The 26,852-nt window shown below is 38.5% G+C and overlaps 2 protein-coding genes across 10 annotated transcripts in view; both read left to right on the top strand.

Annotated features, from left to right (window-relative positions):
* LOC127455485 (MAX gene-associated protein-like) overlaps nt 1-23,628 on the top strand; it is a 29,523-nt gene extending 5,895 nt beyond the window's left edge. For 5 of the 9 annotated variants that reach the window (XM_051723419.1, XM_051723420.1, XM_051723421.1 and 2 more), the window contains 24 exons: nt 1,501-3,370; nt 5,816-5,888; nt 6,035-6,145; nt 6,222-6,341; nt 6,461-6,553; nt 6,715-7,385; nt 7,564-7,855; nt 7,957-8,147; nt 12,429-12,533; nt 12,638-12,674; nt 12,840-13,258; nt 13,723-13,972; nt 14,202-14,504; nt 16,065-16,364; nt 17,710-18,497; nt 18,621-18,775; nt 18,968-19,007; nt 19,135-19,263; nt 19,359-19,470; nt 19,650-20,168; nt 20,373-20,498; nt 20,597-20,704; nt 20,814-21,816; nt 22,292-23,628. In XM_051723419.1, coding sequence (XP_051579379.1) covers nt 1,501-3,370; nt 5,816-5,888; nt 6,035-6,145; nt 6,222-6,341; nt 6,461-6,553; nt 6,715-7,385; nt 7,564-7,855; nt 7,957-8,147; nt 12,429-12,533; nt 12,638-12,674; nt 12,840-13,258; nt 13,723-13,972; nt 14,202-14,504; nt 16,065-16,364; nt 17,710-18,497; nt 18,621-18,775; nt 18,968-19,007; nt 19,135-19,263; nt 19,359-19,470; nt 19,650-20,168; nt 20,373-20,498; nt 20,597-20,704; nt 20,814-21,796 — 7,795 coding nt within the window. In that variant the 3' untranslated portion in view covers nt 21,797-21,816; nt 22,292-23,628. Of the gene's footprint in view, nt 1-1,500; nt 3,371-5,815; nt 5,889-6,034; nt 6,146-6,221; nt 6,342-6,460; nt 6,554-6,714; nt 7,386-7,563; nt 7,856-7,956; nt 8,148-12,428; nt 12,534-12,637; nt 12,675-12,839; nt 13,259-13,722; nt 13,973-14,201; nt 14,505-16,064; nt 16,365-17,709; nt 18,498-18,620; nt 18,776-18,967; nt 19,008-19,134; nt 19,264-19,358; nt 19,471-19,649; nt 20,169-20,372; nt 20,499-20,596; nt 20,705-20,813; nt 21,817-22,291 lie in introns of those variants that run through there. The other 4 variants (XM_051723424.1, XM_051723423.1, XM_051723425.1 and 1 more) reach the window with 4 other exon arrangements.
* Nucleotides 23,629-24,141: 513 nt separating this feature from the next.
* LOC127454987 (type-1 angiotensin II receptor-like) lies at nt 24,142-25,400 on the top strand. The gene is made up of 2 exons (XM_051722506.1): nt 24,142-25,212; nt 25,395-25,400. The coding sequence occupies exons 1-2, from the start codon at nt 24,142-24,144 to the stop codon at nt 25,398-25,400; spliced, it is 1,077 nt and encodes a 358-aa protein (XP_051578466.1).
* The last annotated feature ends 1,452 nt before the right edge of the window (nt 25,401-26,852 follow it).

Below are 26,852 nucleotides of genomic sequence, written 5' to 3'. Positions count from 1 at the left end.
ACGTCTTGAGATGTTGCTTCAATATATCCACATAATTTTCCTTCCTCATGATGCCATCTATTTTGTGAAGTGCACCAGTCCCTCCTGCAGCAAAGCACCCCCACAACATGATGCTGCCACCCCATGCTTCACGGTTGGGATGGTTTCTTTGGCTTGCAAGCCTCACCCTTTTTCCTCCAAACATAATAATGGTCATTATGGCCAAACAGTTCAGTTCTTGTTTCATCAGACCAGAGGACATTTCTCTAAAAAGTAAGATCTTTGTCCCCATGTGCACTTGCAAACTGTAGTTTGGCTATTTTATGGAGGTTTTGGAACAGTGGCTTCTTCCTTGCTGAGCAGCCTTTCAGGTTATGTCGATATAGGACTCGTTTTACTGTGGATATAGATACTTGTCTACCTGTTACTCCAGCACCTTCACAAGGTCCTTTGCTGTTGTTCTAGGATTGATTTGCACTTTTCGCACTAAACTATGTTCATCTCTAGGAGACAGATGTGTCTCCTTCCTGAGCGGTATGATAGCTGCATGGTCCCATGGTGTTTATACTTGCGTACTGTTGTTTGTAGAGATGAATGTGGTACCTTAAGGCGTTTGGAAATTGCTCCCAAGGATGAACCAGACTTGTGGAGGTCCATAATTTGTTTTCTGAGGTCTTGGCTGATTTTTTTTGATTTTCTCATGATGTCAACCAAAGAGGCACTGAGTTTGAAGGTAGGCCTTAAAATGCATCCACAGGTACACCTCCAATTCAGTACACCTCCTATCAGAAGCTAATTGTCTAACGGCTTGACATCATTTTCTGGAATTTTCCAAGCTGTTTAAAGGCACAGTTAACTTAGTGTATGTAAACTTCTGACCCACTGGAATTGTGATAGTCAGTTAAAAGTGAAACAGTCTGTCTGTAAACAGTTGTGTCATGCACAAAGTAGATGTCCTAAATGACTTGCCAGAACTATAGTTTGCTAATATTAAATCTGTGGAGTGGTTAAAAAATGAGTTTTAATGACACAATCTAAGTGTATGTAAACTTCTGACTTCAACTGTACATGAATGCTTGACCTTAGTAGAGTAATAGAGTTACCTTCACATTTTTGTACCATTAAAATGGATAATAGTAAACTGGGTTATTATTAAGGTAGCTAGCTGTAACATGGTGACAGTTAAAATAACTTGCTCATAACGGTTCGCTTCAAACTGTTGCTCTGCCATGACAGTAGTTGACCATAGTTGAAAGAGAAAAATGACAGTAGAAGACAGTTTACACTTATTGCCATCTTGCAGCAACACTGGGAATGCAACTGGAAATGTGTTCTGACACATTTCAGAATGCAACAATGTGTGATATAAAACTTGCATAGAAGAGGTGTTCATGTACTTACAGATTATGTTTTGAGCCTAGTTTTAAAAACATTTTCAGACATTGTATATATTTTCCTCTGCTTGCCAATTTTGGCAAATATAAAAATAATTTATTTTTCTCTTCCCTTCTCTGAATGCAGTAGCAAGAAGCGCCCATTGCCAGGGACATTTTCAGACTTCATTAAACATGCTCACGTGAAAATCAAAAGGTTATCGCTTGAGAATATCCAGCAAAATAGTGGTATCCTGCACACAGCCTCATCTTGCACAGGTGGAATAAAGGAGGTGATGGAGATATCATCCAAATCAGACAATTTATTACAGGTTGCTAGTAAGGAGGAAACTGTAATAGGTGATGGTCACAGATGTAAAAGCCCTGATACACCCTCAAAAATAGAGTTAATAAAAACTGATGAAAATAAACCTGTAATAAATGAACGCAAAGATAATGAGTTCACATTGCTATCCAGTGACCAGAAAGCACCAAAATTGGGTGAAAATGGAAAAGAGGAGTCACTTTCTTCTCTGGGCACTGAGGTCAAGCCTGAAGCAAAACCGAAGAAAACCTTGCCCCTACCGCTTCTTGCGCAGTTTCTCAAACAGAGGAAGTCTAAAACAAGACCTGCCACCCCAAAACCTGAAGTTCTTAGCATGTCTTTAGACTCTGAAAAGTCCTCTAAACCTGTCTCAACCACTGAAAGCTCATTTGACTTGATGTCTTCCACCCCTTCTGATGCTACTCCATTAGATTCACAACCAGTATTTACATCATTATCTCAGACTGTTACATTATCAACAACAGAAGCAAATGAAATGACATCTTTGTCCACTGCTCTCTTATCACCCTCTTCATCAACTGTAGTCCCCAACATACCAGTAGAAACACAAATACTTGAAAGATTTTCACCTTCCCCATCTGCAAATGATCCATTTCATGCCCCCAGCACTACCTCTAACCCCAAACCTAACTCTGACCCAGCCCCTGAAAGTTCCTCTGATGTGTTCTATGATGTTGATACTATTTCTGAGCAAGGTATTGACAACACACTCAGGTCTCATTCAGATATTTTATCTTCCCTCGCTTGTAACACATTAGATGACACTCATTCTCACACTATACCTGAAGTTAACACTGACTTTATCACATCGGAAACCCCCTCTGTCACCATATCTTACTCTGTTTTTGAAGTTCCATCTTTTACCAACAATGAAGTTAGTCCTGAAGTTATTAATAACCAGGAACACACCGTAATGGCTCAAGTTGTTGAGAGTCAATCTGTTTCTGATTGCCTCCTGGACAGTGCCAAGAACTCTTGTCCTGAACTTTTTTCCCAAGAAGTTCTTTCAGACGCTCTGTCCACACATGAGGAATCCTTTACCCTGCCATTGGATGACCCATGTTCCCCAGCCTTCTCCTTACCCAGCCCAGCTCCTTCTTCTCCTGACCCTTTCCCACCAGATCTATTCTGTGACAGGCCAGTACCTCCTAGAAAGACCCTTGATTCATTCCCAGAACGACTATTGGATTGCACAGGTCATGCTTGTTCTGACCTTTTCCAGCTAAGTCTATTTTGTGACAGTCCAGTACCTCCTAGAAAGGCCCTTGATTCAGTTCCAGAAAGACTACTGGATGGACCAATAACTTCAAAAGATACATTGTCGCCAAGCCTCCCCGACTGGTCAGGACATCCCAGGGAATCAAAGGACTTGTTCTCTCAAAGTCCACACACTGATAGACCAGGTCCTCTTAATGACTTGCAGTCAGCTGTTAATTATAATAGCAGTGAGATCGCTGTTTCTGATCCCATTGTTCCTGATCCCATTGTTTCTGAGCCAACTAAAGAATACTCTCATGGAAGGACTTTCAAGAAATCTAAGACTAAACAGAAAAAAATTGGAAAGATGAAGCTTTGTGAAGATAATGAGGTGGTTGAAGGACCTGTACCTGTCCCAATGCAGCCTAGCCTGGAGGATGTAGAAGGCCAATTATTTGTCTCCTTCATGTCAAAGGTAACCCAAATAATGTGTATATTGACTGAAATGTTAAAAGGAAACCTTAAAAGGAAGGGCACATATAAATTAATACTCACCCTTACAGTGCCATTTCAAACCCATATTATGGTCTTGCTGGTTAAAGACCTCAATATACTTCCGGAGAAGTTCTTATTCATTCTTCGTTGAGGTAAAAAGAAGTTCTAAACAGTCGAGCAATGGTATACTCTTTCCGAACATTCAGACACCCGCCACACTGCTGTGGGAGGTACATATAAATATGAGGACGCTACATGTAAAACCTAAACTAATATGACATTAAAATGTGTAATCAATTACTTTATGCCTCATTCTATGGGTAGAATTCACATGAGGTCAGTAAAAGAAGTTTTAACCACTCGATGATGATTTAAAGTAATATACTGTATATGAAGTAGAAAATGTTTCATTTGTCTTGTTTACATTTTGAATTCATGGCGCTAATGCGCTAACATGCTAATAATATGCGCCAATTACACTCTGTTTTTGTAATTTATGACGACACTGGTACTGCTGCAAAGATCAGTGTATAACATTTTTTATGTGCAGAATAAAGACAAAAGAATGATGCTAGGCTTACTTTGGGCAGATGTGTGAATGGCTTTTACTGCAGATGGCACATGAGTGAATGGGCACTTGAGAGTATTTGAGTAGATTTGATTCTTTTTGTTGGCTAATTAAACAAAACTAAAAATTGCATGACATGGTCTTTTCTCTACATGAACAATAGTGCAGATGTAGCTAAATTTGCACCAGCTTGCTAATGACTACACGCCAGTGTGTGCTTGTTTATGGATTTTGACTGACTGAACAAGATAAACAGAATGAGCAGTCTGCGTCAAGGTAGGTGGAGCTCCAGGTCACACCTACCGATGACGTGGACCAATGGCGGCAAGAAGGTGTTAAGCAGTTGGTTAGAAGTTTTCCTAAAAGTTAGCCCAGGTGAGCTCTTATGAACCATCGAAATGAATACAAAAACACAGTCTTTTTGGCCAGATTATGTTCTAAATTATGTCACACACGTTCGTTCTTCGATTTCATATGAAGGATATTTGGGCCTTAACAGGTCCCCTTTAGCACCTTCTGTTAGATTCTGAAACTACACCCTATGAGGGCAAAAAACATGTTTCTCCATTGACAACCATTTAAAAATGGCCGTGTTTTCTAACAAAACATTTAAATTGCGATGATTTCATTACATTATAGTATATCTTTCCCATGTGACAGATTGTTTTGTAATGGCTGTCAAAAGCATGTAATGGACTAAAGGCAGGTTTATATTTCTGTGTCGTAGGGTCTGCCTATTTATTATTAGGTTATGTAATACATATTGCCATGCAGAGAGAAATTAAATTAGGTATATACTGTATGCTTGTTCTTGAGTTGCGTAAATAATAATAAACATATTTAGGCATATATTTTTTTCTGTGCTGGAAAAAAAATACCAAATTAACAAATAATTACTCCACAAAATGGAGTAGTTACCAACACAAAATGGGTGTTTTAAAGCTTTGAAGCTGGACTTTACAATGCATATAGGCAATATAACAAACTCTTAACAGGTGCTTTTTAATTTGCTGACAAGTTGTTAGTGTTCCGTTTTCACAACTTATATTATTATTGACTTGACATACGGTCAAAACATAGAGAGAGATCAGAAAGTGGAATATATTGTTTTATTTCTTAATTTATTGTTTTAGATCTTAAAATAATTTTTGGGGAAATGTGATGCTACTTCAGATATCTTTTTTGTCATCCTGGGGGATGGTTTTGGTTACAAAGCAGACCAATCACAGCAGCTGTAGTCTGCACTGATGTGACACATGGTGACATATTTAATAAATAATATGTACATAATTATAACCACTTCAGGAGGTTTTTGCCTTTATGCCAGGCTGTTATTGTAAATAAGAATTTTGTTCTCAAGTAACTTGCCTGGTTAAATAAAGGTAAAATAAATTTTTGGGTGAACTAGACCTTTAAAGGTGCACTCAGCAATTTTTGTGATGTCGTCTTAGATTTACACTGACACCTAGTGGTGTGGATGCAGCATCATACAAACACAGTAGTTTTCAGTTATAGATGCCATTCTAAAAAAAATCACTATTGACAGTCAGCCATGAATAATTTAATTAATGAGTGAAAGTGACCAATAACAAGGCAGTTACTGAGATTAAGTAGTATTCGGCTGGTCATGTGATCCTAACATGGCTGCCCCCCTGAGGGGGACCCTCTCCATGTAGAATAAAACAGCTTTTATAATGTGTTGCCAGATTTCCTTCCTGCTATCTAACTCTCTTTTCAAATGTTTAAACAATTGATATGGTGTTTGTTACATCTACGGTGCACTTACTTTATAAAGTTAAGACATTTATTTATTTATTTGACATTCTGTGGTCCATACTCATTATTACCTTGAAATAGGAAGCTCTTGAGGTTCACCTTGGAGATGACACCAATACGGAGGAGACACAAACAACATCAGAGAATATAGATGGTAAGAATTACATATCTGACTATGATTGCAGTGAAGAAACCTATTTTAAATCCTCTCCAGTGTTATGATATATATATATATATATATATATATATATATATATATATATATATATATATAATTTTATTTATTTATTTTTTTAACAGGTGAAGGCAATGGATATGTTGAGGAAAAGATTGAGATGCTAGAGAAGGCCCTTTTACATGATCTGAAAATCATGAAGCACAGACAGGTCATTCATCCAGTGCTTCAAGAAGGTTTGGGCTTCTCTTTGAATCTCACAGTGATGTTACTTAATACAACAAAGTTCTAATCTCAGTTTTATCTTCATAGTTGGCTTGAAGTTGAATCTACTTGACGTCTCCCTGGAAATTGATCTGCAATATCTGGGTGTGCAATTACCCATACCCCCACCTGTTCTCTTACCTGAAGAAAGTTCAGCATCATCTCAGGGTAACATAGCTTTAAATAATAACTTCTCAAACAATCAGCAAATATGTCATGCTAAATAATGATTCAGGTTTTCATGTTAATAAAAAAAAATGTACACCTTTTTTCTCTGGACCTTCTAGTACGGTTTGTTTCAAGGACAGGGAAAACTAGCGACTTCACTAAAATTAAAGGTTGGAGAGATAAGTTTGCTGGCTCAGGATCCCTGCATGAAGGTATGCACAAAAATAAATTGGTATCTAATAACAATTTTGGCAGTGATTTACTACAGAACTTGTTTTAATATCCTCTTTGACATGAAACTAAGCTTAACTTGAAAAGCTGATAAGATACTGCATCCAAAATAATGTGATTTTGTATTACACTTTATTTGCAGGGGAATCAAGCATAGATGCAGAGCAGAAGAACCTCTCTGCCTTCTGTAGTGACATGTTGGATGAGTACCTGGCCAGTGAGGGCAAGCTGATTGATGAACGAGCTGCCAACTTGTCCCAGACTGTCACTATGCCTGTAGCATACCAGCTACCCACTAAGAGCACTAGCTACGTCCGTACCCTGGATAGTGTGCTTAAGAAACAAGTACCTCCCTCTTCATCCTCCTCATCCAAACGATCTCCAAGATCTAATAAAGGCAAGCTGACATCCAAGCCCAAAGAGGATAAAAAATCTAAAAGATCTTTGAAATCTGGTACACGAAAGCAAAACCTTAGTACAACAAATCCAGTCAGCAGTGTTGATAAACCTGCTTTGAGCGTGAAAAAGCAGCTACATAGCAAGAGATCCAAAAATATGATGAAATCCAAGAGTTTGAGTGCAGAAAGGCGTATTGTACAAACTACTGCAATGGTATCTTCTGATAAGACTTCCACGGTTGAGGTCTCTGGCTTCACAGCAGCAAGCTCCTCAGGGGGTCGCAGTCCAGGCTTGCCCAAGACTCTGGTGAAGCTGATGGATGTGGAAGATGGAGCAGTGTGGGAAGGCAAGCATCGGACCTTTATTACAGAAGAGAGAGCGGCCATTGCTTTAGCCACTCTTGTCACTGCTGAGGTACAAGTGAAACTGAAGCCCATCTTGAATTACAGTTTGTGAGGACAGATTTTGGGTTTTGTATTGATTGCCATCATCAAAATATGAGATAATGTTCTTTAAGACACTACTTAAATCTTGAGTAAATATCTGTTAGGCTTTTCCTGGTGTAACACTGTATTTTTCTCTTTGTTTTAAGGGTGTAACAAAAGGAAACCCTGATGCCATCAGAATTATAAAACGACGTGCACCACCTTGCCTCAATGTCTTCTGCAGGCTTGGCTGCGTCTGTGCCAGTCTGGTTCACTCAAGGCGCCATCATCACTGTGGCAAACCACAGTGTATGTTGGGCTGTAGCTGCCTGCGACGCAAAGTTATTGCACTAAAGACCCCCAAAAAGGAAGAAATTGCATCAGAGGAGTCTGAACCTCAGGTAGTATCCAATGAGAACAAGGATAAGTGGAAGAAAAATAAAAAGAGAAAAACCTACGGTGAGTGTATTCAAAAGCCTCTTCACACCAGACATGATGTATTTATTGGTTCAGCTGTACCATCATTACTATTGTACCGTGATATTCAACATCTTTTGCAGTTCTGACAGATCCTGAGGCAGCATCTGAGCCCGCTAAGCGTGTGAATACATTATGGGATAATAAAAGTGAAGATTCTGATTCAGAAGTTCTTTTCTCCCCTCCTCCTCCGAGATCCCCATCTCCTGCACTCTTGTCTCAAGAGCTGCAACACGATCTGGAAAGCTTTTTCAGTCCCTTAAAACAGAAAAGGGTAAGACATCCAGACCCATGGTTTCAGAAAACATACAAACCGTAACATCATTATTAGGCATGTTTGATAAGGTGTTCGTTAACTATGCTTTTTTGTTTATGTGGAATTGTCATTTCTTGTTTGTAGGGTTGCCCCCGACCAAAGAATTTCCTAGTCAACTAGTAGGCGTTAGTTTAAGCCATTAGTCGACTAGTCGCACGTTTATGATATTAATTTAATTACTTAAGTATATAAATATTTTGGGGTCATCAGAAAATGGTTTGAGTTCCAGGGCTGAGAAAAATGTTATAAGGAATGTTATAAGTAACATTGCTAACACTGTTCTATGCTACAGAGAAATACTAAAACGTAATAATGAGCCTTTAAAATATACATTTTACAAGCGCACGCACAAAGCGAGCCACAGCGACACTGGCAAAAGTGTTAATGATTCTGAATGTGTCGGAAAAACCAGCAATGACACATTTGAGTTGTGCCGACAGATGATGATCTCGGCGATCAACGATGGTCAGAGTGATCGCAAATAGCTGATGCCTTTGACGATGTCAAGATGATATTTGGCTCGTTTTCCCATCAATGTATTCAATTATTATTATTATTAGGCTATTATTATTATCAAATTAATATGACAAATAATTTGCCCGTAGACACACGGACACGCGCTTGAAGAAACACACTTTATTATATTATTAAGAACAGATAACAGAAAAGCCGTCTCATGCAGTCTCGTGGAACATGTGCATGTAAAAGGTTCTCACTCTTTTTTTTTTTATTTCTGTCTTCTGAATTTTTTTCTTTTTTTTTTTGCAAGAAAAGTATCATCTATGAGTGCTCAAATGACCTCAGACATCTCAGCTCAGGAGGTGCTTTGAGTTCAGTTTCCTTTATTTCCACAGAGCAGTTCATCGTGACCACAAATCTACAGCCTTTACATCTGTGATTAAAACATAAAATAATACAAAAACACGTTCACCTCGAACCATGATTTATATTTCAGTGATTTTTATCATCATTATAATTATTATTTTTACATTTTATAATTGTTTTATGTCTTCATTTGTGTAAGTAATTTACCTCCTGCATGTTTAGACGGATACTTGCCTGATGGTAAATGGAAAGGTGGTTAGTTATATATAATTTTTTTTGATCACTTCACTAATTAAGTAGTGGGGAGAGCACACACCCCAGGGATGTGTGCTCTCCCCACTACTCTTCTCCCTCTACACCAATGATTGCATCGCCAAGGACCCCTCTGTCAAGCTCCTGAAGTTTGCAGATGACACCACTGTCATCGGCCTCATCCTAGATGACGATGAGTCTGCATACAGAAGGGAGCTTAAACAGCTGGCTGTCTGGTGCTGTCAAAACAACCTTGAGCTGAACCTGCTCAAAACGGTGGAGATGATTGTGGACTTTAGGAGGAACACCCCAACACTGACCCACCTCACCATTCTAAACAGCACTGTGGCAGCAGTGGAGTCATTCAGTTTCCTGGGCACTACCATCTCACAGGACCTGAATTGGGAGACCCACATTGACTCCACTGTGAAAAAGGCCCAGCAGAGGTTGTACTTCCTTCACCAGCTGAGGAAATTCAACCTGCCACAGGCGCTGCTGATACAGTTCTACTCAGCAGTCATTGAGTCTGTCCTCTGCACTTCAATAACTGTCTGGTTTGGTTCAGCTACGAAATCAGACATCAGAAGACTACAAAGGACAGTTTGGACTGCTGAGAGGATTATTGGTTGCCCCCTGCCCCCCCTTCAAGAGCTATACACTTCCAGGATGAGGAAAAAGGCTAGAAAAATCACTATGGACCCCACTCACCCTGCCCACTACCTTTTTGAACTGTTGCCTCTGGCCGACCCTTCAGAGCTCAGAACACCAGAACCGTCAGGCACAGGACCAGTTTTTTCCCCCAGGCTGTCCATCTCATGAACAGTTAAATTGCCCCATTGAGCAATAACTATCTGCATTACACAATTTAGTCTTTCTTATATTTATCCAACACATCCAACCTCTTCTGCCATTTCATTCCTCTGAGAGAAAAAACAAAACAAAACAAAAAAACATTTGCACTGTACATAACAGATTTGTATTTACACTGTACATAACAGATTGTATTAGATTTGCACTACCCATGTGTATGTATGTATGTGTGTGTCTGTACGTATGTGTATAATTATTTTATAATTAAAATTTTGCTGTTTTTGTATTGTTGTACACTGGAAGCTCCTGTCACCAAGACAAACTCCTTGTATGTGTAAACATACTTGGCAATAAAGCTCATTCTGTTTTTTTTTTTTTTTTTGTTTTTTATTATTGCTTTTTCGTTTTGTTTGGATTGCAATTAGATTTTTTTTAAATGTATTTGATGTAAGTTTTTAAATTAATTTAATTTTCAATGCAAAATCACTAAAGCAAGAATATTCACGATCCCTCAGCCCGGGGGGTTGCCGATGTAATTGGATATTGTGATGTGATGTGTATATATATATATATATATATATATATATATATATATATATATATATATATATACTATATTGCCAAAAGTATTCGCTCATCTGCCTTTAGACGCATATGAACTTAAGTGACATCCCATTCTTAATCCATAGGGTTTAATATGACGTCGGCCCACCCTTTGCAGCTATAACAGCTTCAACTCTTCTGGGAAGGCTTTCCACAAGGTTTAGGAGTGTGTTTATGGGAATTTTTGACCATTCTTCCAGAAGCGCATTTGTGAGGTCAGACACTGATGTTGGACGAGAAGGCCTGGCTCGCAGTCTTCGCTCTAATTCATCCCAAAGGTGCTCTATCGGGTTGAGGTCAGGACTCTGTGCAGGCCAGTCAAGTTCTTCCACACCAAACTCACTCATCCATGTCTTTATGGACATTGCTTTGTGCACTGGTGCGCAGTCATGTTGGAACAGGAAGGGGCCATCCCCAAACTGTTCCCACAAAGTTGGGAGTGTGGAATTGTCCAAAATCTCTTGGTATGCTGAAGCATTCAGAGTTCCTTTCACTGGAACTAAGGGGCCAAGCCCAGCTCCTGAAAAACAACCCCACACCATAATCCCCCCTCCACCAAACTTCACAGTTGGCACAATGCAGTCAGACAAGTACCGTTCTCCTGGCAACCGCCAAACCCAGACTCGTCCATCAGATTGCCAGATGGAGAAGCATGATTTGTCACTCCAGAGAACGCGTCTCCACTGCTCTAGAGTCCAGTGGTGGCGTGCTTTACACCACTGCATCCGACGCTTTGCATTGCACTTGGTGATGTATGGCTTGGATGCAGCTGCTCGGCCATGGAAACCCATTCCATGAAGCTCTCTACGCACTGTTCTTGAGCTAATCTGAAGGCCACATGAACTTTGGAGGTCTGTAGCGATTGACTCTGCAGAAAGTTGGCAACCTCTGCGCACTATGCACCTCAGCATCCGCTGACCCCGCTCTGTCATTTTACGTGGCCTACCACTTCGTGGCTGAGTTGCTGTCATTCCCAATCGCTTCCACTTTGTTATAATACCACTGACAGTTGACTGTGGAATATTTAGTAGCGAGGAAATTTCATGACTGGACTTGTTGCACAGGTGGCATCCTATCACAGTACCATGCTGGAATTCACTGAGCTCCTGAGAGCGGCCCATTCTTTCACAAATGTTTGTAGAAGCAGTCTGCATGCCTAGGTGCTTCATTTTATACACCTGTGGCCATGGAAGTGATTGGAACACCTGAATTCAATTATTTGGATGGGTGAGCGAATACTTTTGGCAATATAGTGTATATATATATATATCATGAAGGAGGGAACAAAACGAATTTATTCACAGACATGATGTATTTTCCCAGACAACGATGTTGACAACTGTTGTAAAGCCATATTTCAAAAAGCTGAACAACATAGATTTTAATTGCACTTAATTTTTTTCCAGTTTCATTTGAATTTTTAGTTAAAATAAATACAAAATAAAGTTAAAAGTTTGAAATGAAGGTTTCTTGCTTTATTGTGTAGGCTTAACCCTAACCCTGCTTAATTAAAATTACCCCATAGTACCACCTAGCGTCCAACCAGCGGTAATAACTGTGTTCATCGGTTTCCTGTGGAGTTTTTCTTTTTTTTTTTCAACCGTCCAATCCAAAACTTGGTCAACCAAGACTCTTCTCATCGACTAAAGTTTGGTCGACCATCAGGGGGCAGCCCTACTTGTTTGCATAATTTTGTAAGTTCAGTGTCTTATACTTTGACATCTTAAATATTTCCTATTTTTCATTCAGGTGGTAGAGAGAAATTTGAAAATGACAAAGGACCTTATGGACACCAGGCCAACTTGTGCTCGTGTGCGACCGTTTCTCTGGAGGTGTGAGGATAAACAAAAAACGGTGAGACTCATACATGAAGGAAGGCACAATTTCTGGGAAAGTCAGTGTGTAAAACTTTACACTTAATAATACTACAAAAAAAATTTTGTCTTTTTTTTTGGCAGGTTGACCAACACCACATCTCACAGGTCTCTACACAAGGTAAGTATGGCACTTACTGATAATAATTTAATAGCTAGTGTAATTATGGTTTATGCCAAACAACAAAATTTCATGATTCATATGCTTTTAAATGTCTTGAAAATCTAGTCCTTCAAACACCATTGAAATCCACCTTATCCTTTTTTTTTTTTATATTCTCTCTAGATATTGAGGAGGGGGAGCTTGTACCTCTTAATTTGTCTGGCCCTTCCAAGCGGCTTGAGATCATATCCGAGTGCAGTTGGGCAAGTACAGACAGCAGAAATGACGTTCTGCGGATAGTGTGTGAGCACATGGCTCTGGATCGTTTAAAGCACCCTTTCTGGATTGGCAAGTACTATATCCAGCCAATCTCTAAGACCCTAGAAGAGACAGAGGAGGGTTCTGTCTACATATACAAAGTCAACATCTCTCAACCTGTGGAGAAGAAAAGGGAAGATGAGAAAGTTACGCAACGGGAAGCTGATTCGAAAAAGCCTGTAGGGAAGAATGAGGTGAAAGGTCTGCCCTTCCTTTCCAGGTGTTCACCTGCAGGCTTGCTCAAAGCTGAGAAAAAACCACATGATGCCCCAGGCCAGATAATGGTATGGACTTAACCTATTTTGAAATAATTAGAAAAAAATCATATTTATCTTCATACACCGTCCTGGTCTTCTAGTCTCACGATTCCTCTCCCCCCATAAAAAAAAAAAAAAACTAAGTAGTTTCTGTCTTCATAATTTTTCAACAAAATGTAATGCATTTCTGAAATCACTTTCCTTTTCGGCTGACATCACCACTTGGGTGAGGGAAAATTATGTTTACTAATAGCCAAATTGCCATTTAGACATTGTTTTAGGCTACGGTGCTGGGTAATGCAGCCTTTCACAAATCTTGGCAATAGTAATTGCAGTAATTACATGCAGCAATTACACTACAGCAGTAATAGCAAACAACAATGCATTCAAAAAAGAAGGGTTTTCCTAGAGTCGTTGTCTTTGTATTTTACATACTATATTTTAGCTTTAACTTTAAAATTAATTTTAATAACCATCTATTGTTTTTGCAGGTCAATGGAAAGCCATACCCACAAGCCAAGCTAGAGCTTGGTCAGATGGGGGCTTTGCACCCTGCCAATAGACTGGCTGCTTACATAACAGGGAGAATATGTCCAGTCAGTCAGTCTGGATCTAACATGGTAGCCATAGCGACCACTACAAAGGCCTCTACCACATTGGTTCCAGTCACTAGTGTGGCCACAGTAACCACAGTTACCAACACATTATCTTCTACAACCACATCGCTTATCAAACCTTTAGGTAAGTCAAGGACAGAAAATGTGTGCTGATCACAGTACATAGTATAGTATCTTTTCCACACCACCAATTTTGTACATCCAGATGGAGCATACAAACCTTTTGCTCACACGGGTATTGACCAATTTAGTAGATGCCCAGAGTGTATACTGAACAGTGCAGAACACTACAGTAAATAGCATAACTCGTTAACTGGCAGACTTAACCTGCTCTTTAATTTGTTTTTGCACAGTGACCAAGCCCCCAGTGGGAAAGGTCTTCACCCAGTTTGTGGTCAACCACATCAACTCTCAAAATGTGCCCAGTAATAGCACTCCTCACTTACAGCCTTCTGCTCCAAATATTGTCATCCCCTCCACTCTGTTGATGGTTGACAGAGAGGCTGGAGCTCCTGGGGTGGCTCTTCCTTCTCCAAAAGCAGGCTTGGCTACTCAGGTGTCTGAACCCTTAAACACCACAGGTAGCACCAGTTTTCCCACTGAATCAAAAACTCAAGCCACTGCCATCACCACTAAATCGCCCAGCCTGCGTCTGGGTAAGCCTGGCTTCCTTGGTTTGCCATCCTGTGTCTGTGTTTCTCTGTTCTACAAACCCTTCATTTTGCCATGTGCTAGGAAAATGTAACACTTTTGGCTTTATATGGGTGTGTTCTTGGGATTTATAGCTTGCTGTTTCTTCAGTATACCCTGGTATACATCTTAGGCCCGGTCCCAAATGGCACTATGTAGACTTGCGGACTCATGATGGTCATTGCGTACATGTGTCTTTTAAGTCCACGAGACCATAGGGGGTCGTATTTGTCATTTTAGAGTTTAGAAAAGTGCTTGCAAGCACCCATTTTGCGGAAGCTGTGCGCCCTTGATGCGCACTTCGTCACTGATGCAAGCTCCACAGCGGACTTCTACCAGACATTCTGTGCGGCATTGTGTCACCAAAATGTGGACTCTGAGGAGGTGCCATTTGGGAAAGGGCTTGTGATTACTTTCATTTCCTGTCTTTGAATACCCTACCCATGTTCCTCTGTTGCTGTGGCTTGTGACTGTGGCTATTAGTGTATTGGCTGTAAATCTTGTATGTGCTTCATTTGAAATACAGAACATCACCACATATCCATCATTGATTTTGATATGCATTGAATCAAAAATGTCTTTCCTTTCGGTTGATTATTGTAATTTTTTGGTGGGTACAGACTTGCTAAGATGTGTGACACTTGGTTCATAGTGGTAAAAGAAAATGTTGGTCTGTTCTTATTCAGTGTTGTACGATTAACTGTAATTAGCCTGTTGCCTGATTAAATTGTAATGTACAAGTCTAAAGGGGAACTCACATTGACAGTGATTTGCAGCAGCAAAGCAACTGAAGTCACTAATTTTAACTGAGGGTTAGGGATAGAAGGTGACATGAGCATCAGAGACTATTGGCGATGAAGGCGAGCAGGGTTCAACTTTAAGCAAATGCACAGTGACGCGATAAGGCGACTATCAATGGGAATACAGACATTGAAGCTCATGTGATCTGACGCCTGACACAGCTGGATGCTGCAGTCGAGTAGGAACCTGCTACCAACTAACCTCTAAAGATTATACTGTTGTCAGTTAATAGAAAATTATTATACTGCTTCTCAGATCTCTTTATTCAATAAAAATGGTAGGATCATACTTTGCGTACTACTTACAGAGGAAAAACACAATAACTACAGCAAAAATAAAAAATTGCTTAAAAAGTTACTTTGTATTAATGTATATTTTGTAGTTACTGCCATTTTAACAATCCATTTTCTCTGAATCTGAGCATAGTTGAACCAAAACGATCATAGGACAGATCATTATCATAATGACCTGATTTCAGTCAATTTCAATTTGTAGAAAATGTGAATTTAATATGTTTTGCCTTTGCACAGCATTATACTGTAAGACTTGCTATTGTGAACATATTGTGTTACCTTCAACATTATTTTTTTGTTGTGAGCCCAAAGTGGGCTAGTTTAGTGCTTTGGGTCTGCTAGATTTGTATGCTTCACAATGTCTTTAAAATACTTCACCAAACTAAGTCAGTTTTTTTAAGTTTGCCTAATGAATCCTTTCCCTGTTGCCAGGTGGGTCTAGTTTAACCCCAACAACCGTCTCGTCCTCTGGATCTGCCACTTCTGGGAAAAAGACTGTTTTGATCACAGTTATGTCCCAAAATTCAGGGCTCTCCAACAGTAGTTCACAGCCTCCAAAGCCAGTCACGCAGATTCGGCCCCCTCAGACACCAGTTCAAAAGATGCTGCTTCAGGTTGTGAAAACAGCAGATGGCAAAACATTGTACCGTAATGCCAATGGACAACTCGTTCAATTGGTGCCTCTTAGTCAGATCAAAGCCATCAAGCCCAACCTGCTTTCTCAAAGCCCAAGTAAGTACTTCTGGAATACAATATAAATCGATTCAGGAAAACATCGAATATAACTGCTAAGAGTTATAAAGAGGCCAAAAATCCCATTTACTAAGTTGACTTTGACAAATTCATGTAGCCTATCTTTGGATGATGCTTAGTACAAAGGATTGCAAAACAGTGACTTTGCCAAAACCTTCAAAGGTTATGAGCACGTTTAAAAATTTATTTTTACATTTTGACTAATAGGGGGTGCAGTCCCAAAACTTCACAGTAAGGCATGGTCCCAAGGTCACTAAGGCCCTGTTTACGCCTGGCATTAGGATGTGTTTTGTGCGATCCAATCACAAGTGGAGAGACAAGACAAATCACTGTTTACACAAGGTCATAATATGTGTCTCTTTTGACCTTTTGTGTTCGGATTTTAAGGGCAGGCTCTCTGATTTCATCACTACATACATCAGTTACTATGTCAGTGTATTACTGCATGATAAAGTGCAAAAAGTAAAAGAAGAAAAAAGTTAGAAAACGCTGCAGAGTTCTCCTAATTATACTTGAACTTAATCTAAGCACTAACGTGACTTTTAGAGCAGAATTCTCAGTTACTGAGCTCCTGCATGTTGATATTAGGCATCCTGAAGACGTTTGTGAAGTTCTTGTGGAAGTATATGTATGCTCTTTGCACATTTTCCAGTCAGATTAGTTTAGTTTAAAACTGAACGTAACTGGCAAAGTTTAAATCTTTGTTTTAGCGCAGTGGTTGATTGACAGGAGAGTAGGCAGTGCTTCCCAGCTGTTTGAATGTATTTGAACAGATGAGTGTTTACACTATGAGCCAAATGTGGTCACAACTGTTTTCGACCACTTCTGAATGCGGTCGAAGGGGACAAATGTCAAAACATTTTGGACCCTGTTTATACCTGTCTATACCTTTTAGCGTTGTCCCATTTCAAACGGATTACCCAAAATGCATTCTAATACCAGGTGTGAAATGTGCGCAAGTTTAATTTCATTACAAGAGTAAAGCTGCATTTCCTGTTTGGTTGTTGCCTCCAAATGTTTGTTGTGTTTCAAATTTATTTGTTCAGTTTTGTGCATGGTTTGAAGATGGTGGTACTAAAATTTAGTCAAGATTGGATGAAATTTGTTGGAGGAGTGGCAAAATCTCAGCATGACCCCAAAAGACAATGTATTGTTTTAATATATTTTAGAGTTAACAGTTAGACTGCTTTAAGCTTGAGATCAGCATCCAAGTAAATAGAATGTAAATGTATCGGTGTTACATTCAAACCAGTACAAATTTTATTTAAATTATTTTTTGTATAGTGGTTAGCATAATATCAATTGTGCTTTTTTTCTTCTTCAGCAACCCTTATCTGTTTCCCCGGGCCTAATGCAGACCACCGTCTGAATAACTGTAAGGCTGGCAGCACCACCATAGTCACGTCATCCAGCCAAGCATCTCAAACTCAGGCAAAAACTACTGTTACTGTACCAGTCTCTACATCTTTGCCTGTGACTGGCAAGCCAGTCACTCTTACTGCATCCAAGTCAGTTTCCTATAGCAGCCTTCCTTCCACCCTTAAAGTTGCCCCAAATTTTATGGGACAGTCTGGCACTTGCACATTAAGAATTCTCCCAATACCCAAAATTGTCAAAGACACCATGACTCCAATTTCTTCCCCTAGCTTCTCACAGGGTGGCTTCACATTGCTCACAAGTTCAACACCACAGAACCAACATTCCACAAAGTCTGAGACCACAATTTCTCTGAGCTCTATTCCAACGAAGGGGCCAATCAGTCAGGTCCAAGCATCACTTGACTCAAATAAACAATCTGAGATGGTTCCTGATCAACAGAATAGCTTTAACTATTCCAACATGTCTGAAAGAATTGCAGAAAATGTTACACAGCCTCCATCTTCTGCCTCCACTACTCAAAAACCCAGACAGTTTTCTGGAGATGGTTTTAGCCCTGCACATATGGAGCAGGCTGAAGCTAGTAAAAAAGCTAATCCCAAAGTGAATGAGATGGAGTTTAACACCACACCAGATCACAAAGAGGAAGACAATGATTCAGACGAAACAGAAATAACTGATGACTCTGACTTGTACAGTGAAGATGACCATGACAACGGCGCATATAGTTTGAGTGTAAGAGCTTACATACTGTAGATGTGTATGGTTGACTTTTTCAGCTTTTCTATCTCTTTCTGTGTCAAGAAAACTGTTATTTATTGTTTGTTCAGGCTAGTTTTTATTTCTAATTTTTTTCAGGATTCTAATAAAGCAGAGAGGACTGAGGATAGAGACCCTGAAATAAAAGATTTTGTGGAGGTGGAGGTTGATATTGAAACTATTGAAGAGTCTGTAGAGAAAAACAATATCGCACATCTGAGGGCGTTTGCAAAAAGGCGAAAACAACATCAACGGTAATGCAAATGAATTGATGTTTGGATTATCTGGAAATCTTTTGAAAAGAACTGTACCTACACTATGAAAGTTGTGACATTGAAATAGATACTACTTTAGACCCCTGTTAATTGCCTTGTGTTTAAAAACATTTTTTATCTCCACAAAAATCTACAACATAATCTTTTATTTGTTACGCTTTGCTCTTGCAGTCGCCGGAAGCAAGTTCTTGATGCCAAGAAGCAAAAGAAGGTTAGTTTTAGCCTCCAGGACTTGTTTACGATTGGACCAACCCTTTCTATGTTTTTTCTTTTACTAATATACACATATAAAATGTCTTTATATTTGATACATTATATAACTAATTTGTGCTTTTCAGCTAATGGTGCACATGGAAAAAGAGAGGCACAGACGCATTTCAATTGGAGAATGCTTTCTTAACCTTCAGGCAACACTCAAAAAGCCTTCAAAGAATTTTAAAGCCTCCAAAAATAGCATCCTCACCCTGGTTTGTTTACATTTTTATTGCACTTCATGCTTAAAATTACATTGAAAGTATTGTTAATACTGTTTTTTAACACTTTTTTTCTTAATTATTTCAAGGCTCAAGAAGAGATTGAGTCACTAATTAAGCAGCAAGACCAGTTATTGAAAAAAAGAGAGAAGCTGAGTATTAAGAGAGAGCGTTACATACAGACCCTTTCCCTATTGTCTGGTAAGAAAATCCTTAAGATTTATTTTGTATTTCATCCAAGGTTTTATAACAGATCTGCTTCATCAGTTACTTTAACTGATTGCCAAATATGATATAATTGTAATGTGTGATTTTTTGTTTTTTTTTTTTTTTTTTTTTTTTTTTTTGCAAACTAATGTTGTATCCACTTTTGTCCACAGACAAGAGTGCAGAGTCCATCAGTCAGAAGCTTAATGAAATTATTGCTAAACAAAAAACACTGGAGGCCCAAAATAAAGCAAAAGAGATTAAGTCCCAGTTTAAGCAGACCACTTCCAAACCCACACCCAAACCTAAACTAGCTGATCTCAGTAGTAAGCGGAAAGGTTTAACGGTCCAAAACAAAGTAAAACCCACCCAGTCTCCAACAAAACCAATGGACTTAAGTGTTAAGAAACAAAAAAGCCTGGAAAAGTCTGAAAGTTTAATAGGGGCCTTGAAACCTATAGATCTTGATGGTAACAAAAACACAGCAAAAACTCAGGATAAAGAGAAAGATATTGTGTCTAAACTTACTCAGCCAACCATTAATTCTACTCCACCAAAGAAACCTGCTCCTGTCCCAAGTGCTATCCAACATTCTGTAATTCCTCGAGAGAGAACACGCCCAAACATCCTGTCCCGCTCTTCATCCCAGACGATACCAGTATCTCCAGTCAAAGAGCCTACTGTAACTAACGGTTAGTCCTAGAAGAAAACAACTACATACAGTTATGTAAAATTGACATGACTGTGTTAATGGAATAGTTTAAGATTAATAAAATATATTTTAAGATTCATTTATAAATTATGACACTGTAAAAGAACTGGTTTTGGATTTTCAGTTTTTTTTTTATCTGGTTTTGGATGTTCATGCTTTTCAATGTTTATTGTGTTTTGTTCAGTGTGTATTCCCCAGGTAATTCCTTTGATGAATACTATGGTTCCATGCAATCAAATCATAACAATAAACAACCCCCTTCAACCCCTTGGCATCACCTCAGTAGGAGGACAGCAGTCACTCACACCAGGTTTGTATCTGAACATGTCAATGATGCTTTTGAAAACATTAAATTCATTGATTTGATGACAAACATTCACACTTATAACATTGTTGTGTTTTAACAAGGTGTAGCATCTGTGTCCATATCAGTTCCTGCAATATCTCACCCAATTAGACTGGAAAATCCCCTTCCAATGTTGCAGCCTCAGTTTTTAAAATTTACAAACACGCAAGGTAAGTTGATCAAATTGTTGTACCCCATTATTTTTCAAATGGTATTACTAAATACCCACATTGTTCAAATATTATTAATATGGATTATTTTATAATGCCTTATTTTCAGTGGAATCTGCCAACATTCCAAAGATTTCCAACGTTATTTCTCTGGTCCCACCAGTGGAGAATGTGGTAATGCCACAGCAAGGTGTGACTGAAAAGGAAAACACTACACCTGTTGTCCAGGCACAGCCAATTTCTATTCCTGCATCTGTGGAGAATCAGCAGAAACTCTCAGATGAACAAATTCCAGTTTTGGAGGAAAGGGAAATTGTGGATGGGCCTCAACATCAAGATGTTCCCAAGCCACTTGTTGGAGGAGATGAGATAAACACATCCATTACCTCATCCAATCGAAATGAGTTGGACGGAGAGGATAAGGAAGACAGCAATGATACAGAGGATGAAAATCTGATGTCTTTATTAGATGAACTTGTTCTCCTCAGCCAGCAGCTGAGTGATGATCCCGCTGAACCACTGAATGAAAATTCTAGAATTGTAGTTCCAGGTGAGGTTAGCTCACGTACTGACAACGAAGATCAGAGAATTATGATTCCAGGTGAGGCTGGCTCATGTACTGACAAGCAGGCAGATCTAGACAAGGATGATGATGATCGTGCCCTTAGTCCCTTGTTCCTAACGCTTGATGAAGATCTGATGTCTCCAGATAACTCTAAAGATGACATTGATATCCCACCTAAAGTGGATGACTTGGTCAAAGTTATCTTTGGGTCAGAATCACCTTCTGCTTCATCTGAATCTGGCATTGCAACATCAACAAACATACAAAATCCTCAAAGTCCACCTGTCCCATCATGCAATGTTAAAAGTGATGCTCCTACTCCGCCGCCTCTGTTACATATGAAAGCTGCATGTGGGGCTGCATCAAGTCACTCTGCCAATGAAGGGGCAAATGTAGCATGGCGGCCTATGCCCAAACTGGTTCCTCTAGGATTAAAGACTCAAGATCCTGTTTTGAATAAAGCAATTTGCTCCTCGGTTCTCAACCCAGACTCAAAGGTGCAAGGTGTTCATAGACAACATATGTGATCTACCAATCAATGAATCAGGTATAGCTGCTACTCACTTTAACATGTTTTTGTAGAAAATAGGAGTTTATTTATATATATATATATATATATATATATATATATATATATATATATATATATATATATATTATTGCAGTGCAAGTCCTGATGCAGCAGGCACCAGCTGTTATGCCTCTGGTTTATCCAAAGAAGTTTTGTTTAATTTTTTTTTTTTTTTTTTTTTTTACTATTTGATTACTGAAGCAACCTACTTGATCAGTAAGATGTTTCAGTTTGATTTTGCTGTTGAGTTTGTGTATCCATTTAGAGAAAGGATATTTGAACAAAGATTTGTACTCTTTGTGGCAATTGTTGTTAACTCTGTGGAAGAAGCTTTGAACTCTTCCTAACCTCCATATTGGAGCATGTTGTCTCTTTTCCCATTGGAGTTCATTTAAATAAATAAAAATAAGAGTTAGTTGATCTTTAAATTTAGGATTTGTTTCTCCCGCAGCGCATAGTGGAAGGAAACCATGTGAGGGCGAAGCTGCTCCTAATTGTTTGCTCTGAGGATTTTGTGGGATCATTAGGGTGTTTTTCTGGGTGACCTTATCAGGAATAATTGAATTTGCCCATTGACTTTTAACAGTTGAGTTAACCAGTGAACCCTAGAGTTTATCTGCTAATGAGTTCACGCAAATGTCTTTTTCTTTACATCTAGCGGAAACTTGGACCACCTTCTATTTTACCCATTACATTAATGCATGTTTTAACACTGTTAAGGCAATAATAGTTGCAAGTCTATGTTCTTGTTACAGAAAAGCTGGCTTATATACATTACACTTATATAGTATGTTGAGTGCCTTTCAAAAGGTCCTTCTATATGCGTTTTAGGATGTAGAAAAGTTTTGTGTATTATACTAAATACTAATGTAACTAACAGCATAAGAATAGAAGGATTTAGGGCATCCTCTTTGATTTTGCAAAGGTTTGTTTTGTCAATAGTGCTTTTTTTAATTTATTTTTCTTTATTATTTTTTCTTTACTTCATTATGTTTTCAATGCAGTTTGATTTTATTCAGAAAATGATGTTTGAAAATGGTGAGTTTAGTTGTGGACTGCCTACAATAGTTTCCCTACTTGTTACAGACAACCACAACATAAATTTTTGCTTCATATATAGTACACTGTCTGAAGTGAAGGGATTTTAAAGCTATTGTACCACACTTCCTTATAGTGTCAGATGAGGTAGTTAACAGCAGGGGATCTCTCAGTTTGACCTAAAGAAATGTAGTAATCACTATGCAATTCCGCTTTGGATTTGGAGGCGCAAGTACACAAAAACATGATGGGAAAATCAAAAGGCTTGATAACATGAGATGTAATGTCTCATTGTTTCTGAAGTGTAATGTTGTATGTAGTTTATGCTAGACTGGTTTATTTTGTAAATAAATGTTTTGGTATATGTCTGTATATCTGTCAATGTGTGACATATTTCTTAGATACTGTAAATATGTAAAATGTATTTCTTTTTTGTAGACCTCCAAACTGTCTGTTAAAAACATGTATGTTTTATATGCTATAAATCAGTGCTCTCTCACCTTCTTTGTAAAGGAGATAAGAAATGTCCTTTTAAGTGAATAAAAATGTGCCCAATTCTTAAGCGAATGTTTTAAAAATCTCCATTCATGATTCTAGTCTTTGGGGTCAATTGAAAAAGCTAAATTGATACAACATTCAAAAAGATGTGTATATTATTTTGCTATCTTGGTTTTAAGCCCAATACACGCTCTTCTCAGTTCAGTTCCAGATTTCCCAACTTGATATATTCTTTATAAAAAGTTAATTTTATTGGTTTGCTGTCATGTTTATTCCTTCCAAGTTGCACTTTGTAAAATGATTTACCTCAAAGACCTGCAGTAGTGGTTTGAATTGATACAGACTCTAGAGAATTATAGAAGCAGGTAATTATTAGCTGATGGTCACGAAACCCTACTTACTGACACTTGAAGCCGACTCCCAAGAGAAAAAACAAGAAATGTATTTCCAGGAAGGATCAGGGTTGATATACAGAAGATGCTGAAAGGTTTAATCAAACCTCATTCAGCTTTGTGAAGGTAAGATGTACATCCATTCTTTTCATGCCCATTTTGTCAGCTAGATAGGTTGAATGGTACATTTGAGACTCTTTAATACATATTGCATATATATTGGATAAGTACTGCATCAAATACAAAAAGAAGTTTTTAATAATTTATGAGATTATATTTAATTGGTAAGTTAATTTAAATCATCTGAGATTTAGAATACAACTAATTTTAACGTTTTCCTCCCCTAAAAAACAGTATCGACCAAGAATAAGAAATGTCAGCAATAAACCGTAGTGCTTACTGGGTTTGGACAAAGAATTGCACCTACTCCCACGATCTTGCCCTTCCTTTGGTTCCATACATGGACTGTCCCTCCAACCGCAAGTATGCTTCACACTTCATACCGCTTGTCTTTTACATACTGTCCTTTCTTGGAACAATTGGAAATCTCTGGAGCCTGTGGGTTTGCCTACGGCCATCCCAGCCTTGGAGTATCGGATCCATAGGTGTTCTTAACCTGGCTCTGTGCGACCTTGCCTATCTGGCCTCTATGGGACCCTGGGCATTCTACATCAGCTCTGACTACCACTGGAAAATAGGTCATTCACTCTGCATCACGGTGAAAATTCTGTACTTTGTCGGGCTGACATCCAGTACCATGTTCATCTGCGCCATCAGCACTGACCGATTCCTTGCGATTGTCTTCCCTCTTGAGTCCAGAATGATCCGCACTCCACGGAACAGTGCATTGGTTTCACTTTTACTATGGGCTATTACCGCCCTCCTCATTTATTTCAGTTATCCTAACATTCTGTACTGGGTCAGGAAGGATGGCATCCATGTATGTGGGTCTATGGTGATCTCCAGGTTCAGAACCACTGAAGCAACCTACAGTCTCTTGTCTTACTACTCAATTCAGGTAACTGTCCCACTGCTCCTCATCATTCCCTCATATGTGAAGATCATTGCCCGGATGAAGCAATCACAACAGCAGTGGGGCCCAGGCAACGTGCAAGGTCTGGAGAAGAGCATCTGTCTAATTGCAGTTTTCATTGCCAATTTCCTGGTGTGTTGGGTGCCAGGGCAGCTGCTTCACATCATCGCCTGTATTATTTTCTTCAATTTGGATGACTGCAAAAACACTTGCTGGATTGCATGGGTGGTCAACCTACTTGCCGAAGCCTCCCAACTACTGTATTGTCTCAATGCATGTCTGGATCCCTTAATTTTCCACATGCAGCAGGGACAAGGCAAGCTGCTTCATAAGGTAGTGCTGGCAAACTGGTGTAGAAAGTTATTACAGTTACGTAAGAAACAAGACTTGGGAGGGCCCTCAGTGGAACCTGTCAGTGTGGTCCAACTTAATGGTAGTTTTAAAACAAACAAACAGGAAATAATCAAAATAGTCAATTAAAAAAATGTATGATATTTTTAATGGCTAGTTTGTCATTTGCACAATTGTGAATTGATGCATTCAGTGTCTTCATATTCTTGTACTTGTGTTGTGTTGTATTGCAACCGCATTAGCCTTAGGGGTGGGTCTAATAATTTGTAACTATTAATGTATTGCTTTATCTAATTGTTATAAATTAAGTGTATTTCTTTGTAACAAGACAAATCTTCTTGGCATGTGTTACACCTGTTTCTAAATCTGTTCAAATATTAAGCAATCAATTAATCAATATTCCCATTTTTATTCCCTTAGATTCATATAGATGTTTATACTTAGCTAGTTTTATTAAAAGCAATCCACTATGGTACACATTGCAATCACTAGATGGCAGAATTGGCGTAAAATAAAAATAAAAATAAACCGCAGTGTACACACAAGCCATAAATCTGCCTAAGTAATAAATGTAAACTCTCTTACAAATGACCTAAAAAGGAGTGAACAATTAAACATTTCCCAACCACGAAGAGTTGGGGTCTGGAGTTCTAAGTCAATTTAACCTAAAACAGTTGATTCTGCCATTCAGTTTTTTTTTTTTTTTTTTTTTTTTTTTATCTTAATAGCACAACGGGTTCAGTTTGCCTGTTGTTCTCCATCATAAATCTCAATTTGCCAGCCATAAATACCAAAAGGAAAGACACTTGCAAGTCTTTAAAAAATTGGGAGTCTAATGTCTAGATACATTATAGCCTAAGTGGATTTTTGCGTTGATGCAACATATTTTTTAAAATATTTAATGTAATACAGTTAGAATGCCTGTTTAGTTTAGTATTATGGGCTATTTACCCTGTTACAGGCAATGTAATTTGCATTCTAGCCATTACTGTAAAATGCAAATGTGAGCAATATAAATAGACATGATGGGTTAAGCCATTTTATGAGCTGTTCTCTTTGGTCAACATGGAAAATATAACACTTTACCTCACATTCTCAAGAACGAATTGTCTACACTTAATAGAAACACTATCGTATATCACAACCGCCCATATGTTCAGTAAAATCCATCCTGTTGCAGTCATGCGTGTTCTGTGCTGTCATTATACTATGGCGAAGGCTTATCTTATGAATATTAAGTTGCTTCGGAACTTTACTGGAGCGTCTAGTCACATGACCTAATTAATATTCAAAACAAAAGACTTCCTGTATTATTTATTAATGAATGTCTTGCTAAGTGTGTATTTTCTTTTTTATTGTTAATTATTGTAATTGATTTGTTAAATGACCATTAGGCCTACGTTTTTTTATTTTTATTATTATTATTATTATCACTCGTTACTATTATTATTATTATTTTTATTTCTTGTCAGGTCTTGTTGTGTATGTTGATGCTTTGGCAATACTGTACAATTATGTCAATAAAGTACTTTGGAAACTGAAACTGACCTCAACAGAATTTGCGGACAGGACATCCATCCAAAGTGCTTCCTCTAACATCTGCACGTCAGCCAATCACATAAGCTACAGAACAAACGTCACGGTAAATCATTAATATTCACGAGTCAAGCCGTTGTCATAGTAGTTTTCGTAAATACACA

Source organism: Myxocyprinus asiaticus, chromosome 17 (genome assembly GCF_019703515.2).
Source record: "Myxocyprinus asiaticus isolate MX2 ecotype Aquarium Trade chromosome 17, UBuf_Myxa_2, whole genome shotgun sequence".
Taxonomy (NCBI): Eukaryota; Metazoa; Chordata; class Actinopteri; order Cypriniformes; family Catostomidae; genus Myxocyprinus; species Myxocyprinus asiaticus.
This window is presented reverse-complemented; position numbering and strand designations above follow the sequence as displayed.